At 40.2% G+C, this 18,086-nt stretch overlaps 1 protein-coding gene across 2 annotated transcripts; it reads left to right on the forward strand.

Annotated features, from left to right (window-relative positions):
* Window positions 1-1,373: 1,373 nt before the first annotated feature.
* FAM3B (FAM3 metabolism regulating signaling molecule B) lies at window positions 1,374-17,293 on the forward strand. 2 transcript variants are annotated; one of them, XM_075772366.1, is made up of 8 exons: window positions 1,374-1,454; window positions 8,532-8,675; window positions 9,482-9,605; window positions 10,349-10,407; window positions 12,700-12,750; window positions 13,958-14,045; window positions 14,785-14,917; window positions 15,814-17,293. In XM_075772366.1, exons 1-8 carry the CDS (start codon window positions 1,388-1,390, stop codon window positions 15,901-15,903), a joined length of 756 nt encoding a protein of 251 aa, XP_075628481.1. In that variant the 5' UTR covers window positions 1,374-1,387; the 3' UTR covers window positions 15,904-17,293. The 2 variants fall into 2 exon arrangements, with proteins under 2 accessions (XP_075628481.1, XP_075628489.1); XM_075772374.1 differs by lacking the exon at window positions 1,374-1,454 and adding an exon at window positions 4,937-5,288.
* The last annotated feature ends 793 nt before the right edge of the window (window positions 17,294-18,086 follow it).

Genomic DNA, 18,086 nt, shown 5'->3' on the forward strand with positions numbered 1-18,086 from the left:
AGGTCCTTAACTTGGGGGGTTTCCTGATCATTTGGCAATATCCCTCTTCCCTCCCCCCTAAAAGCCTCTTTTAAGAAGTCCATTATTTTTAGCCCTGACCTTTTACCATTAAAGGTGGCATGGTGTATGCGTGTTGATAAACTTAGGGGGATTGGTCAAGCAAGACAGATTAGCACCAACTGTTTAATATGGTGTTTTTATTCCACACTTTGAAAGATGGCTGGGTTTGCTTATTGCTGTCCTGATATTCAGTGAAGCCTACCTATTATTACACAAAACTAAAATGGTCTGTTCACTCACACTTCTCTTGGTCATCTTTCCCCATTAAAGCTGGCCCAACTAGACAAAACACCTTTTTAGGTTTCTCTATGAAACACAAAAGTAAGAATTTATTGCAAGAATACGGCTTTTTTTGGTAACCACAATGCAGTATAGGCAAATAAGGGAAGGTTTACAATTCAAGTGCCTGACATAATTTTTCAGAACGACATGAAATTCTGATGGCCGCTTAAACTGCAAACATATTCTTCCCTTTTTGCACCAAAGAAAACTCTTTTTAAAAATAAATGGGTTGGATTTTTTTTTCCTTCCAGAGGCTTACAAGTAACACCTGCCTATACCTTGGCTTGTCATTTGTTTTTCTAGGAAATTCAATAGCATTTCCTAAGAAATACAGATTATTGTAAAGACTACAATAATCTATGCTGCCAGTGTATACATAAATATTAGCATATTCAATTTTTATAGTTGTTAGCTAGATACAGCTACTTTTTATGAATAAATAACGTATTGTACTATCCAATTTATTTATTTCCATGCACCCAGCACTGTTCTGAAGTACTGTGCGTAAGAGTGCTGCTTACTTTTCCTTTGGTTCAGTTTCTTTTAATCATAAGGTTAACAATAACTTCAGCTTTCCATATCGTTACTGTGTGAGGGTTTTTTTCTTGTTGTACATCTTGGATGTTCTCTAGGCTGGTGTTCTGTACTGACTTCTAACTGCTGACATATTTTTACACAGTTTTCTAGTTTGCTCATACATTTCCTTTCACTGACTAACTTGTACCACCTTTTTCCACACACTGTCCTGCAGTATCCACCCACTGTGACTGCCCAACATTTGTTGCCATCCTGGCCCACAGGTAAGGTGACACCTTTTTTCTCTCTTCCACCTGTCTAGAAGACAGGTCTGAAAGAAATCCAGCTCCCTCACCAAGTGTGCAAATTTGGCTTCAAAAGTGGATTACTGTGGTTTTTTGCTCTTTTAGAACTCCAGCATCACCTTTGGGTGACCCGAGCCTGTCACGGTGTTGTCAGCCTGGATCCCTGTTGAGAAACCCAGTGTTGGCAGAATGGATCAGGGAAGAGCTCCAGGACATACCACTGGATGTCATCAAGCTACAAGTGCTTTCAGATTGCTGATAGCAGGGACCTTGCCAATCCAGCTCCCTCAGGTAAATCTCTACTTCATTGAGTGTGCTTGCAGGAGATTTTACATCCAGACTTGGCTATAGACCATGTGGGATTGCACAGGGTCTGTGCTAATAGGGACCTGTAGGCTTAATGACTGTGCTGACAGTAGCATTTCAAGAAAGCAAACAACAGAGATCCTGTAGGATTGTGCAAAGCCATGTCAAAGTATCCAGCATTTAATAGAAGGGTTTTCCTCTCCCTGCCCTTGCCTTCCTCTTCCAAAAAGTTTGGGCCGCTATGTATTAAAGATAACTAGATTTGGGCCCGTAATATATTAAGCTACTGCTGCTAATATTGAGGAAACTTTGCTGGCCAACATCGTGTATCTGGATGAAGTGCAATTGAATACATTTTCCTTGTGTACCTCTGGATTAACAAAGCATAAGAAAAACATACAAATATGTCCCACCTCTTTGTTGTTTAACAGGCCAGCAACATCCTGGAAGCTAGACTCACTAGCTTGACAGATTTTCTAGCTTATCAGCTGAAAGTAATCATTACTTGCCTTTTGCCTTTTGTTATATGATGTGGTTTTGCATATCTGGGGGGAAGGTATTAAGATTTTGATATATCCACAGAAGAAGTCAGAAAAAAGCTGTCATCTTGTTCTAAGCATTTGCTCCTGGGTTTCATAAAGATGTTCAATGTATACCAGAAAAAAAATAATCATTGTGCTAAAATATACATTTAAATCCTCATTTCTCCACATTACCCTTCATGCTACCACAATTCAGGATGCTGAGGTTCTACCTGAATTATGGGCACAGGCATATGGTGAAGCATGGCTGAATTATGGCAGCTTAAAGAACTGCTCTTCCCCATTGCCACCCTTATTGTCCATGTGTATGCTCTTATCTGTTCCAAGTCTTAGGTAAAATTAGTTAACATTGTAGGCCATTTGTGGATGAGCAGAAAGTATGTATATTACATACCTACAAGGACTGGAATGAGACTTTTGCTAATTTGTTAGCCAAGTGGAGCAGATGCAGAAACTACCTCTGGAGGTACAGCAGCTCAAAGGGCAAGTAGGAACTTGCTCTGTTGTAACTTTACAGTGTTAGCAAATGCCCATAAACTTTCTCTAAGGGCTGGGGCTTTTGTGGTGATAAGACAAGACTAACACATAAGTACTGCGTGCATGCATTCACCTGTTCCATTTAGTGTTTGCAAGAGTCATTTGTTTCCTGTGCCGTTTATCACCAAAGGGTCTTACAGCCTCACAAGCATGGAGAGTGAAGAAGTAAAACATTTTAAAGTTTCCTAGTCCTTTGGTATGTAAAATCCCCTCAGCTAGAGATCAGTGGATCCCAGGGTTTTGGCAGGCAAGCACACCAGTTCCTGTGTTGCCTGGGTTTGTAGCAAATGCCTGGGAGTAGTTCAATGTAGTTTAGGCAGGAATGACAAAGTAGTAACCTGCTATGTTTTTCTTGTGGGTAAAAGCAGGTAAACTGGCAGTTACACAATAGATACTGATCGCTAACGATGGAGGCTTTTCACAGTAAGGTGTTAAGGTGGTGACAAAGTTCCTAGGGGTTTAAAGTTTTTATCCATGGAGTCTGTGACCCACCAATGCTCATACAATAAATTTATTTCAAAATTACGTTATCCTGAGTTCTAGTTAATTTTCCTTGCTTTAGTAAAATCAGCAGAATTTTTCATTTGGCTACCATAAACTGTAGCATTTTGGGCTTAAAGACACATTATTTTTACTTTAAAGGCTAGAAATGCATTTTTCAATAGTTTCAATTATTTATTAGCAGACATCATTTTCTGATGTTCCGTCTTGCAGGATAACAGTTCCTGCAGAAATAACTGTTTATTTAGAAAAGTAACCCAGAACAATGTTGTCCTTAACTTTCTCTTGCCCGCTCATTACTCCTTTTCCTTTTCGTCCTATACTTTTAATTTCTTAAGTTTATTTATCCCATGCTGTCGCTTTAATTATTCGCACACCTAGGTTTTATTGGATGTTGCTTTTCATTTGCAAGCTCCAGTATGTTTGACAATCACCAGCAGCAATTACTGCCTCAGGTTTTACCTGCCATTTATAGGACACTGTAATACCGCACTTGCAGACGAGGACAAGAAATGCCTCTTCTCCAGGGTCTGGAAACATCTATGGCTGTCCTAAGTTTCCTGGAAAGAAAGCAAAAGCCCCAGTCTGGCTGATGCCCTGGTATGTTCCCTCCTGCAGGATTTTATTCATCTGTTTGCTGAACTAAACATAATTTCTGTGCATCATGAGAGGCAGAAGGAACTAAGAAGCTTAAGGGCAACTAAATCAGAGAGTTTTAAGGGCAAATACTAATTTCCAGTGTAGTTTGAACAATTTTCCAGTAAAATCACTAGCTTCCTTGTTTGGGTTTTGCCCAACTTTGGGGTCTTCAGCTCAGTTTTCTGAACATGTTTGTGTGGCTACTTCAGTCCTTAGAAGTTGTCTTTGATGTGAGCTGTAATTTCTTCAGTTCAGGGTCAGAGCTGACCGGTGCTGGTGGGGCTCAGCACCCACACAGGCCTACAAACACCCATCAACCACAGCATGTCAGATACTGGACCTCTTAAAAAGAGAAAAGCAAGCCCATGATGTGGGGCTCCTGATGGGCAATGCCTTTATCTCACTTCATCTGCTGCAGACTAGAAATCAGGCACTACCAGCTCCATGCTGTAGTTTTGTGCTCCTTACATCTGCCCTGGGAGGCTGGGGAGCGGTAGAGAAGTGGGGCGGCTGCTCCACATCGCAAGCGGTGCCAGGTTTTTTCACAGGGTGATAGGACCCGGGGAACTGACTAAGCTACCCCAGAGGGAAGGAAACATCCAGGCGAGTGTGCGCACTACCTTGCTCGCAGCACTGGCAGGGCTCATCGCAAGAAAAGCTGAACTGAGGGTTCAGCCCAGCGGGCTGGTGCCCACAGTAGAGCTTGTGTCAGCCTGGGGCTGTGGCGGTGGTTGGAGGAAGGAGGAGGGGGCTCCAATGGGCCCTGACCCATGGCCTCGACAGCTAAAACACCAGGCAGACCCTGGCCATTGCCAGGAAAAAGCCCTTCCTCGCTCGGTTTGCTTTCTGGGTTGGGGTCAACAGACTTAAAAATAACTGGTTCATTCTGAGATTTGGGAGAAACAGCTTTTCGAACAGGCTGCCAGATGGAGTGTGAGCTTTCCTTTTGATCCTGCCGGCCAGGTGGGTTGGTTTCTGCGGAAAATACCTTTTAGCGCTACCTCTCATGTTTTGAGTTATTAAGTGGCGCATATGGTTGTATTTCCTTGGCTCAAACGGGGTTGGTTTGGCAGATGAATCCTCTTTCCCTAAGGCCGCATGCCCTCTCCTCCCGCAGGGCAGCCGCGGCCGTTAGGGGACCGGGCCCTTCACCGCCTTTGCCAAGAAGATAACATAAACCCTCGATGCCGCCCAGTCCTCCCCGGCACCACCAAAGGGTAAACTGGCGGAGAAGGCGAGGGAGTCGTCGCACCTCCCCGGCCGCACCCTGCGCCGCGACTGTGGCCGTCCTCCGACCTCTGCTCCGCTCCACCGAGGTGATCCGCGGTTCCCTCGCCTCCCGCAGCGGCTCTCCGCGCAATCCCCGTCAGAGGAAATAGCCTGAGGCAGCGGGGTGCGGGGCTCAGATGACGGTGCCCTGCCGTGACCGGCCGCCAGCGGCGTCGGGGCAGGGCGGTGCTGACAGGTGTCCGCCCTTCTTCCTGCATCGTCCCGGTGGCTGCGGGACAACGAGGGGGGTCGGCCCTGCCCGTCCCGAAAGGAGGAGGAGGAGGGGCGGGCAGCCTGCCCCCGTCCTGAATAATGTGGCTGAACCGGCAATGTGAGTAGCAGCCCCGGCTGTGTGAGGAGGGAGGCACGGAGCGCGCCGTGGCCGCCGTCCGGTGCTCTTGGCGAGGGAGCCGGAGCCTCGTTGTGGGTTTGCGCCCTCCTTCGCAGCCGGGCGAGCCGAGGCTCCTCTCGCAGCGGGGAAGGGGCGGGCGGGCTGTTCCCGACGGCGTCCCCTGAGGCGAGCGGGGGCCGAGCCCCCGGCCCGGCGCGGAGGGGCCGGAGCCGGGGCTTGGCCTCGCCGCTGCGCCCCTGGCCAACATCTGAAAACGGATGGGCACCCAGATTTTTAGATTGGAATAATTTAGGCTTGAGTCGATTCGTTTTCCCCCTCGTTAAAGTCCTGCTGCGTACGGGTCGGTGTGTGTCAGTGAGGTGTGGCAGTGTGGGCATTTTAAGCCAGCTAAGCACACAAAAAAATACTGTGCTTACATGTAGTGCCAAGGGGCATGCGAGTACCTGAGGGAGAAAGGAAATTGAGAGTTGCTGTAAGGTGGGACTACTAATTGTCTTCTTTTACTTATGCTTTACTGTCTTACACGTCCTACTGCACCGCCAGCCGGACTGTCTGCACGGTTTCTTCCTCCCTGCTCCTCTCTGCCCTCTTACCTGTCTGGCACCGTGAGTATCGCTGAGGGTCTCTGGCAGAAAGGGAGTGAGGGAGGTTTGTGCCACCTGTCTCAGCACAGCGAGCGCCTCTGCGGCACGCAGTCCCTGTGCTGCTCCTTGATGCTGAGCCAAGTGGTGGGCTCAGGAGCCACGGCCTCTAAAATCGGCAGAAGTGCAGTCTGTGGATAGCAAATCTTAAGCTCTCTTAACTGTCTTGAGTTTGTCTGAGCTTGTCATTTAGCTGCTGTTGTGTAGGGGTTTACGTGTGTCTACGCAGGTACTCAAAAAAAGAGTATACGTGTGCAGGATATGTAACCTCAGTAAATCCAAGATATCAGGTGGACCCAGCAGATAGCTTCAATGCAGTCTCCCAGTGCCTTCTGAATCCAAGAAAGCAAAAACAGAAGTTGATTGACAGTGAAAACGTTTTCTGACAATTTTGAGAACTAAGTACAAACTGTGCAGGAGAGTTGGTAAATGTATTCCTTAAACCTATTTTAGAAACATTTAAGAAGCTTGCAGTTTAAGTAAAATACAGAAACTAATAACAGAAGATGGACATTCTGTACTTGCTCTTCTACTTAATAAATGCTATGCTGTTGAGCCTATTCTGTAACAGACTTGCTCCATAGTTTTGATGAAAACCAGTATAAAATAATTGTAAAGATAAACCTGCTAAGCCAACAACAGAAAAAGCAAAACAAAACCTGACTGATGGTCTCATAGATTTTTAACAATGCACCCCACCCACTGAAAAAATAATCACTGAAATCTTTAAACTTCTTGTAGTTTTCACTTAGTTCTTCCTGGGTTTTGTCTTTGAAACTTGTGGCTTTGTCTCCTTTACAACTTAAATATATTTTGTGTATAAATCTGATAATATTTTTTATATTGAAAAAGAGAAAAAGTGAGTAAGTTTCATTCTACATGGTTCCTGCATCTTCCTTTTTTTGCATGCATGAACTTTGTGAGTGTTCATGTTCACCATATGAATTAAATATTGGAGTAATTTTCAGTATTATTTTAGTGCAGGTTTGCTCCACTACTAGTCACAGAGTGAGACAGGTTTTTTTTCGACTGAGGTACTTACAGGAAATTTGTTGTATCTCTGAATATTCATTATATTACTTTCTCAATCCTTTGGTGAAAATACAGTAACTTTCTCACAGTCACACAAATGCACACACGACTTCTAAATACAGTGACACAGAACATTTTAAGAACTCAGATCAGTATCTTGAAAGGGTTTGCTGTCCTCTTTTTTTCTCTTTTTTCTCTCCTTTCTTCTGATGCAGGAAGTGAGAAAGATTATTTACAGGAGAACTTTGAATGTTCATAATGATCTGCATTCTTCCTCACTGAGGTTCAAGGGCTGGAGTATAGTTTTGCTTCGGTTGCTAAGGATGACTGGGTCAGAGAGGACCACTTAGTACTTCCCTTGCTATTAAAAAGAAGGGGCAGTTCAGGTGATAGTGCTGTTCAGTGTTAGCATTACCAATCTGCATTTTCTACAGTTAGGCTTTTTGTTTCTAAAGCTAGGTACAATGCAGGAATAACCACATACGCAAAATATGGGATAGGGGGTAAAATCTTTACAGGAAAAAAGATCTAGTGTTTATGGTGGATTATAAACAGAACCTGAGTCAATGAAGTCTACTCTTAAGAAAAAAAAAAAAGTCAAACTTCCTTCTGGCACGAATTACCAGAATTAGAGCCTCAAAATGTGCATGTTGAACTGCAGTAAAAAACGCAGACCAATTGGTCAGATTTCACAGGAGAGTGGTAGGACCTGCAAAACGAGACTTGAGGAGACCAAGTGAACCATTTGGTCTTATTCTAGAGAAGGGGTAGGGCAAAAATCTTAACATTTATAAAAGGCAGTTCCAAGAAGAAAAGGAGTATCTTCTTGAGTGTAAACTGTTACGAGGAAAATTTAGGCTAGATAATACACAATATTTTCTAGCAGGTTAGCAAAGTGAACATATTGGATGTTTTGGGTTCTGCTGAACTTGATTTTCAGGACTATGAAACAAAATTTTTTCCTTTTTCACTTTAAGGGACCATTATGTTCAAAGACATTTATTTACTGATCAGGAAGTATCTTGTGACATCAAAACATCAGTGTTTCACAGTTGCAATGTGATATTTCTTTGTTTAACATCATAAATTAGGTGGTGCATTTCTTCTAGATCAGCATGTTAGCTTTTCTGATGAGGAGGAAGAGGAGATAACCAATATGGAATTGATTTATATTTCTTCATACTCAGGAAAATCGTGAATCATGTTGTTTTCGTTGTGTGTAGATGCACTGCTAATATAGTCCATGGAAACTGTTATATAACTGAGAGAAGGTGAAACAGTCACTCTAATCATGTTTGAATGCAGTCAGAGCTCATTGCGTGAATGAGATTATTTGGGCCTTCAGTTATTTTTACCCCGTGTATCAAAAGGCAACAGATATTCTATTGCTGCATCTCCGAAGGCTGTATTTAACGCAGTGTATCAGAAGTAAAATAGCCAGTTTGTGTAGCAATGCCAGAGAAGTACAAGATTTTGTGTGTTGTTATGAAAACATCTTTATATCTCTGTAGTTTTCTTTTTCTTTTTTTTTTTTTTTTCTCCTTGGCAGATCTTGTGAAATTAGCAGGGCTCCTGTTGATATCGTTGGCTGCTTGGTACTTGGGATACTTATTTGCTGCTCTTGTATCGGAAGAGACAATAACAACTTCTATTGCTCATCTTAAAGACATTGGAAAGAAACCAGTGTTGAGGGGTGTGTAGTTGTATTTCTTTTTTCCTTATACTATATCTAATGTTGTGTATTTACATGGTAAATGATAAACAGCTTGTTAGCTAATAAATGATTTGGCATCTCCTATTGTAAGAATTAAGTTGGCTGTGTAAATTAATTAGTGCAAGTCTGAACTATTTCTTAAACACTGTCTTTGAAAAAACACAATGTCAGCCTGTATTTACTAGTATGCAAGTATAATTAATTGAATAGTAATGTAAGAACACCTTACTTGTTTGCTGGCATATAGGCACAAAGCTGCAGTTTTGGTTCTCTCACATGTATTTTACAATTATGGTAAAATGTTGAATCACTAACCAAACTTTGTGATTAAATTCTCATTACATTTTCCCTCTAATCTGACTGGGTGACTTAATGTGCACATTTTTCTCATTCTGTGACTATGTTATTGTGTGAAAAGGCCTTAAAATGAGAATGATGACTATTAACTTCAAGCTATTGGTAGGAATCCTTCAAGCCTCTAGCTCTTGCTTCCTGTTAAATGAAATAGCACAAAATAATTACTCTAGATTCAAATCAGATCATATGATATGGGGCATTTTTCCCTAGATAAGCTTGCTTTTGGTCCGAGCAGCTGTTTGAAAGTCAGTGATAATTTAAAGCCCAGGGAAATCTGTGATAATGTTGCTATGATACTGGAAAACTGGCAGGATTGAGTTCTGTGTTTATATGTTTGAGCTTAGCATGTTGACATTAAGATATTCTTTCCGTGTAGAAATTGTTTATGCAGCATCCAAGAAAATATTTTCTCATCTTTGTTGTTGTAGCCCCAGTCCCAAAAAGGCAGAAGTGTGATCACTGGTCTCCCTGCTCACCTGGGAACTACGCCTATCGGATTCTTAGTGGTGGTGGCAAAGGAAAGCTAGCTAAAATTTGTTTTGAGGATGAGCTGTGAGTACCAGTCTAACTTTAAATCTAAGCAAGTGCTTTGTAGTGTGGAAGAAGGGTGTTTCATTTTGGTTCACCAGCAGTAAGTAAGCTCCTACCAGGGGACTCCTATTCTGGTGATAAAACTCAGAATTTATCTGACAGTATTTAATTCTTCTTTTTTCCCCCCCCCCTTTTTTTTTAATATCTAATCTTAGGTTATTTTCTTTGTTCCTCTACATAAGCTGCATTCACTGTTAGTTTCAAGTATGATTTTTAATTTTCATGGTTTGGGATGCCCAGTTTACAGTCTGTTGAACGGTCAACACCTTCTGAAAGTCAGGTTCTTTCATGGCTTTTCAAACTGGTAGATATAGTCCACACAGAGTACTGCCACAAAACTACATTTTATCTTGGGGGGGGGCGGGGTTTATCTTTCTGGCTGCATTTGTACAAAGTACTTTCTTGATCTGGCTCATTTTGAAAGACTCATTGTGCATTGTTGAAGGAAATTGACTGATATAATGAGCAAGATTTTTAAGCCATAGCTCTTGTTTACTACAAAGTCAAATTAAATTGTCCCTGCTCATGGCAGGGGGGTGGAACTATATGATCTTTAAGGTCCCTTCCAACCCAAACCATTGTATGATTCTACAGCTGAAGAAAACATGAACGTCAGAAAGTGACTTAACATTGGTGAATATAACTTTGGATCAGAGCTTCTGGACAGATGCGTTCTACTGATACTGTATTTATTTCAATTCCAGGCTTATTAGTGAAGAGAAGGGTAATGTTGGAAGAGGTATAAACATTGCCATTGTGAATTGTAAGTAAGAGAAACAATGTTAGAGGCATACCTTTGCACTGCAATAATTTATAGTTATTGGGGTGGGGGTTTTTGTTGTTGTTTTGGGTGGGGTTTTTTTTACTAGCTAGTATGGAAGGAAAGGGAAAGGAAAACATAGCAAACTTGATTCATGATAAATGTAAGAAAAACAAATCTGTGTTTAAGAGAAATAGTCTTCTGGATAAACAAGAGAAACATGTTCATAATCAGTATAAGACAATAGAAAATGTGTACATAGAAGCAATATATGAAGAACTGCTTCTTATGTATCGTAGCAAAAATATCTGTAATGTCCAGCAGTAAGACTCAACTTTCAGGTTCAGTCCTTGATAAAAGGTATCTACTGCTCCACTGATAAGGGGTGAGCAGTAACTGAGAGTTGCATTTCTGCCCCAAGGTACAACCAAGGTCTTGGTCAATGGACAGAAAAATAAACTCAAAGCTTGATTAATATTAAACTGTCATCATATGTCTTTGCTTACAGTAGGAACTACTGTAAAGCAGAAGGTGCTGTTTATTCCAGATCTGGAAGCATTGTTTTAATTTAGATGAATGGGAATGGTGATGAAGAGCAGTGTATTCAATAATGAATCCTGAGAAAAGTGAATGCCTAAATGTTGTGGGAGAGGGGAAGAAAAGGAGTTCAGATGCACAGTCAAGTTGTCTTTGAACATAGAACACTTAGGTTATTTTTTTTTTTTTGTCTCAGTATTGCTAAGCAAGATCTTGACCTTATCTAAACTTGAATGATTTTATTGAAGTCACTGGGTTAAATTACCATAGATGAGAATCTGTTCCAAATTTTTTTTTTTTACCAGTTAACTACTGCAATTTTTTTTCCAATAAGGAATCAGAAAAACTTTACTGGTTATGATAGGTAAACAGTTAGAAATGAGTTTTCAGCATACAGCTGTAGAGTAAGAGGGCAAATACTCATCTTGAATGCATAAGCAAGATTATAGCAAATAGGAGTAGGGAGCTAGCATTGTCTTTGCATCTGACATTAGCGTGGAAAAACGAAGCGATGTATCAAATTTTACACATTTTTAAATAGCCATTTCCTTCATTGCACATACAGTCATTTTAGCTGCACTTTCATTTCCATCTGCAGGTAAAACTGTCCATTATCTCAAACCAATTTGTAGTGAGACATATTTTCTACATGTCCTCTAATTAGATCAGTCAAGCTAATGACTGTGCTCACTAAGCTTCCTATGGTGTCACACTTGTATTTTATTCCCAAATGATAACTCTTTCTTCTCTGAATGAATATGGTCTTTTGTAAGAAGGAAGACAAAACTATTAAGCCCAAGCTAACCACACAGAGGGAGAGAGAAAGAATTTTGTGGATTTCTGCTGTCCTCACTACAGCCTTTTCCATTTTTTGTGATTTCTGCTCAGAAGCAGTCCAGTTCTAGAATGTTGTTTTACCACTGACAGATTTTTGCCACCTTTTCCCCTCATCGGCATGATAAAGCTGCCATTTAGAGTCCTCTGTTCAGAAGAATTTGCCTTTATGATTTTACCACATATGGATCAAACATAAGCCGGAAGGGAATCAGGAACTGCTGGATCTTTGTACTAGAAATGAGCTGATGCTAGAAAAGACCCTCTGACATAGCAGGGATCCAAACAGGGTCTTGGATAACAAAAATTGGTTAAGTCAATTGCAATAGATTTAGAAATATGAGAAATATTTCCAATTGTACATGTCTTGTTTCAACAAAGATAACCATCTAAACAGCAGCATAATTAATGATGAATATTGACCAAAATGTTTTGGAATTAGTAATTGTTTGCATGCTTAATTTCTGATATGGTAATGACGAGCATTGAGTTTCTGTCCGCTAAGATTCAAATTGTATGAAAGCTTGCATATCCGAAACACTGCACAGAATAGTATTAAGCTTATTCAAATAGTCTTAGGCTTAACCAAGGCTTAACCAATTTTCCTATTTATGGTTGTGACCTAGTATAGTATACATAGATATAAAAACATGAAAGCACACAGTAGACTCAATTCTTTAAAATAAAAAGTAATAAAAATGGTTTAGTCACATTTGATGATTCAGAAACTACATGAAACGAAATATTCTCCATAAATCTTAGTCTTACATTATTCCATATTCCTTCCAATTTAAAAACTGAAACAAAAGAAAACTCAGAAGCCAAATAATACACAAAATTAGAGATGCCTAGCTGTAAACACTGCATATGCTGATTGAGTTTAATAATTTTTGTTCATATTTACACACCTCTTTTTTATTACAGATAAAACAGGAAAAGTTACATCGGCAAATTTTTTTGACATGTGGGAAGGAGGTAGGAAAAAGAGTGCAATAGAGCTTTTGTTAGTGTTTCAGCTTTAAGAAAGGACTTACATTTATGTAATTATCCTGCTCTTTCGAATTACTATGATTGTATTATTGACAGGCATCAGCTAGAAACAAACAGCTGTTGTCTTCATAAAATATGCTCTGGCCAGATCTGATGACAAATTTTGCCTGAAAAGCTGAATTTCTTCTGTTGGTTGAGATAGTTCATTGTCTTTTTTTTACATTGTCTTGCTTTTTTTTTCTTCTTAATTGTCACATTGCAATTTTATAATTGTCTTCTTTTTTTTCTCCATTATTTCAGTCTGGTAGGAATAGCACTTCACCAGGTACACATCCAGATACTTCACTCAGCAAAATTCCTTTTCCTGATGCATTTTGTTCTATTTTAGTTGTAAAATCATCATTGGAAGTATGCTATTCTGTCTCTTAACATCCCTTCAAGTAGCTGGAAAGATGATGATCTTTAAGAATAGCTTTTAACACACTTTCCAAACTTTGAACGATATCGGTTTCCTTACCTATTAGTAAGGAGAAACAGAATGCTATGAGGCACTGGAAGCTGATTGTCTGACCACTTAAGAATGCTTGTGACCTTACGTGCATGAATAGAAATCTCATTGGGACTAATCATGGGGCTACAATTTTATATACAGTGTGTAGACTGTAATGTCTCCAGGGCTCCTGTTACATTTTTTTTGTATGGAAAACAAGTGTCTTGTGTATGTTTAGCAATTGCAAAACCAATAAATAGCTTAGTGCTGCAAATAGGCTGCCACTTAATGAAAGTGGGTGGTACAGTGGGGTGTGTAACTCAGCTCTGCAGTTAGCATGGTCGTAGGAAGCTCACAGAATAGCAATGAATTCTCCTGGGCTATTCCAAGCTTTGCTTGCATGTGTAATATTATGTGAGGTAAATATAAGAAATCATCTATATACTTAGCCTGGGTGTAAATGGCTTTTGTAGAAGTTCAGATACTACTGGGAAATGCAGATCCGTCTGTGCTCGCCTAGCCTTCAGTGAGAGCTGGCAGCCTCCTGCACCTTTCAGGATGAGGCCCTCTGCCTGTAAACAGAAAAATTGCCTGATTAGGTCTCATTTTGAATAGACAAAGCCAAAAATTGAAAACAAGGTGAAAGTAGTTGGAATGTGATATGTGTTTAATAGATAATTGGTTCTGTAATTGCTTCAACAGAGCACTCTGAAGAGATGATGGCTTTCATTAAAAACGCACCAGAAGGGTCCCTCCTTTTGATGGTGACTCATGATGATGGAAGCACGCGGTGAGCAAGTTATTTATGACAGGCTGAGGACCAGAGCGCTGAATAGCTTGAAAATCACTATTGCATAGTGGTATAAAGGAATGGTAAATTTCACTCTGCAGTCAGGGTTGTTCTCTCAATTCCTGCCTAAAAGGTTTAGATTCCATGTCCATTCAGTACTTGCCCATATCATGCTTGTTGATGCTTCCAAAGATGGATAGACAGTGTTATATCTGTTTTAAAGCACCAGTTGTCCTCATGAAGGGCATTGCTGTTACCTCTGGGTCACAACCTTCTATTAAGAAGGTTTCCACGCCTCCAATTATAATGTACCTAGTCTGCATTCCTTCTTTACATCTTAACCTGATTCTTCAAGTGCTTTCAAATCTTAGGGGTTTTTTATTTGAATTCATGATAAGGTAATTATAAAGGGAAAGACTTAATCATTTGGTTGATAAACATTTGATGCCCTTGTTCTTATTTAAGAAGGCTTGAAACATGAAATAGTATTTTAGATACATTTTTCTTTCTGCTGTGCTGTTACAAACAGGTTGTGTTAACATCAGGAATGTAGAGAGGAGGAAGAAAAAGAATTTTGCTCTCTGAGTTTAATGGCATGCTGCTAAGCTCTCAGAATATTTTAAACTTCTCTTTGTTGCTTCTGCTGACCTACTAATGTGAAGCATGAATGAGGTGTGTTCTTTTTCAGCATTTTTCACGTCCTGAATTTTTAATGCTTTTTTTCACTAAATTTTCCTAGGTTGAAAAATGATGCCAAAAAATTAGTAGAAGAGCTGGGAAGTAAAGAAATACAGAATATGAAGTTCAGGTCAAGCTGGGCCTTTATAGCTGCCAAAGGCTTCAAGCTGCCAGATGATATTGAAAAAGAAAAGGTCAGGTTCATTTTATTTTCCCTTTGTCTGTATATCAGGTATAACCTTCAGGTGCAGATTTTGTGGGTCAGCTGTAATAACGGTAGTCTGTTCAGCAAGCCTCAGTTGTACAAAGCAAGTTCTCTCATGTGTCATCATTCTTTGCTTTGGACCTGGGCCATGTGCAGTGCTGACTTCCACCACACCAGCACTAAATCATATGTAGATAAATTTCAGAAGGGACTAGTGATTCTAGAGAATCTCAGTTTTGAAACGTCCAACCTGACATGCTGTACAGAGACTCATACTTTCTCCTGGAAGGACAAATCCCAAGGACTTACTAAAAATAAAGACTTCTTTTATATGAAAATTGGGCTGTCTCAAATTAGCTGTGCAAATACAGCAATGCTTGCTTCACAGAACTTTCCTGAGTAACTTGCCCTCAGGCTTCAGGAGGACTAAAGACGCCATTTTTATATCAGATTTCTATTTGCATCTGTGACCTTGTATTCGCTTTCTATAAGCCCAGTTGTGCTCATCTGTATGACAGACAGAAACGAGAAAACCCAATACAGAGGTCAGTTCCCTTGCTGATACTGACTCCCTCCAAAGGCATGTGAAGCTTCCATAGTTATTTTTTTCCCTGAATATTGTTGCCATCTTTTTCACATTACAAAGCTTCTGCAGGTAACAGGTATTCAATTTAGTGTAGATTATGACAGCCATCTGGGAAATAAATAAAGCACTCTGTATAAGAGAGAAACCGGTGGAATCTTCACCCATTATGTTGAGCAAGATGTGCAACATGCTACTTAGCTTCCCAGTCCTACTCCATTACCCCCTTCTGTTATATGAGGTTTGACAAACCAGTTTGTAAATGGTGAACCAAATGTTGATCATTTATTTATTTTTAACAGATAAACTACTCTGACAAGAAGAACAACAGATATGGTGGCTGGCCAGCTGAAATCCAAATAGAAGGCTGTATCCCAAGAAACTTGATCTGAACAAATGCTTACCTCATTAATAAAGATGATTCTATATTTTTGTATTTATGACTGTAGTAAATTGCCTCCAGAACCTAATAAGCACCTGGACACTAATTGTGAAATAAGTCATATGCACAGTTTTTAACCTTTCTTTCCTCTCTGAGGTTTTACTCTAATCTGAAAACAAGTAAGTATTTTGATGACAAGTGGAAATAAAATACTCTGGTTTGGAATTACAGTGTTCAGGAAGTCAGTCATAAAATGCCAGGATTTTTGAAAGTGATTTTTCATTGTCATTAATAATTTTACTGTTTTGGGTTTGTTTGTTTACTTGGTTTTAGAATGTGTTTTCTTTTAGTTCCCTTTAAAGGCTAATACACAAATAGAACTTTGTCTAACTTCTAATATAAAATCACTAGCAATAAAGAAAATTATTTTGATGTTAGTTTATTAGTAACTGCTTCTCTTCAGAAAAAGTATGGAAGTAGCATTTACATTTGTTGAGCTGGTTTTGGTGATGTTGACAACATGGAATAGCAATGTTAACATGTAAAGATCGAGTTACTTGAATTATTTTACCGAATTTAAGCTGCAAATTGACATAGTTTGTTTTAATTACTTTTTTCTTCCTGTAAGTTACTTTAAAAAGTGTTGTGACCTTATGCAAGCTTAAGTGTTATTCATGTTAACTGTAGAATCAAACAGATGATTGTAAGGAAATGGTAGAAGCCATTTATTTGATTTCCCTTTTTCTGAAGCACATCACATATGTCTGGACCTGCCTTTGGTGTTTGTCCCCCCTGTTGTTCAGAAGCCACCCATATAGCAGATTCCACAGCTTAAGTTACTCCCTGTAGCATTTCACTGTTAGTCTACTTATTCCCCAAAGATACTGAATTAACCTAAAAGGACCAAGGCAATTACATGGAGAATAACTCATCACCGTTCTTTTTATACAAATGCCTGGTGGAAGCCCTTGCAGCGATGCTCCAAATCTCTACCCTTGTCACAGCTGCCGCTGCGTACTTGTAGTCACTGCTGTGTGCCCAGCAGCTTTCTGGTATCGTGTCCACCACCGGTCTCTAAAGCTACCGGTCCCTAAAGTTTCCTGCTGCCAGTCTGTGAACTGTTCCATAGCCCAGGGAAGCTGCCAAAGCAAGCAGCTAAATTAGTTTGACTCAATTTGACTTTGGCAAACTCACAATGGTTGCTCTTTATCACCTTGCTACCGATGAGGTGGTTACAAATTGAGTACTTAAATAGCTGTTTCAATGCTTTTCCACATCTAAGTCATTCTTCTTTTGTTCTTTTTGCTTGTTCATCCTACAAGTTGTGTAGGGTGGTATTTTACACATCTAATAGTAAATGCACATGAACTGTTGTAACATGCTGAACTTGGCCTCGTTCTTGAAACCTACTTGGTTTGGATGGGAGACACAACGTTTGCTAGTAGTTGCAGGCTAATTCACAGTTAAGAAAACTTGTCTACACCTGCTGCTGTTCCTTACACATGTTTTAGCAAGAGGGGAGAGCTGTCATAGGCGTATAGCTTCCGTGTGAGCCTGTGGTGGGACAGAGCTTCTGTGCTTATTCCTCGGGAGGTTTGAAGCATGGGTTCCAGGTGCCTTGTATGCGCTTCCTAGGGACGGTATAGCATTGCAGTGAGATCAGACCTCTCCTGTGCTTTGGATAAAGTGACCTAATCAACTGAACGTTAGCATTCCTGTCATCCAGGTCAATGCCCAGGTGTATGGATTGTCTTTATTTTCTTAGGTGTTCAGCTTCATGTTGCCAATAATTGATTCAGGCAGTTTTCATGTTACTGGCAGAACATTTATTCCTTTACATTGTGATCGCTCTTTGTTACATGCCTGAATTATAAAAATAACATAATTACAGTCCTAACGGCCAGCAATCTGCGGAGTGCCAAGCTCCAAGGCAGTCCTTGAACTCTGTGCAGTCTGACAGTCATTGCCTTCCACTCCAGGCCACAATTAATCTTACATCAATTACAATTAAATTTTACATCAATTTCTATTTAGCAGTTACCATGAAGTGTGCAAGTACTCCAAGTACTCCATTCTTTACATTCACTCCATTCTTCACACTCTGTGCAAGTACTCCATTCTTTACAAATGGTCAATAGTAAAAGGTGCATACCTGTAATCTGAATAACACATCAAATCGCGGAGAACCTTTCA

The sequence above is a fragment of the Balearica regulorum genome, chromosome 1 (assembly GCF_011004875.1).
Source record: "Balearica regulorum gibbericeps isolate bBalReg1 chromosome 1, bBalReg1.pri, whole genome shotgun sequence".
NCBI classification, from domain to species: Eukaryota; Metazoa; Chordata; class Aves; order Gruiformes; family Gruidae; genus Balearica; species Balearica regulorum.

What these genes read in the sequence shown, in the direction of transcription:
- FAM3B (XM_075772366.1), top strand. Translation starts at nt 1,388, where the DNA reads ATGTCATCAAGCTACAAGTGCTTTCAGATTGCTGATAGCAGGGACCTT. An exon ending in CATGATGATGGAAGCACGCG is followed by an intron (nt 14,046 to 14,784) that starts GTGAGCAAGTTA and finishes AAATTTTCCTAG; the next exon opens with GTTGAAAAATGATGCCAAAA. An exon ending in ATGATATTGAAAAAGAAAAG is followed by an intron (nt 14,918 to 15,813) that starts GTCAGGTTCATT and finishes TATTTTTAACAG; the next exon opens with ATAAACTACTCTGACAAGAA.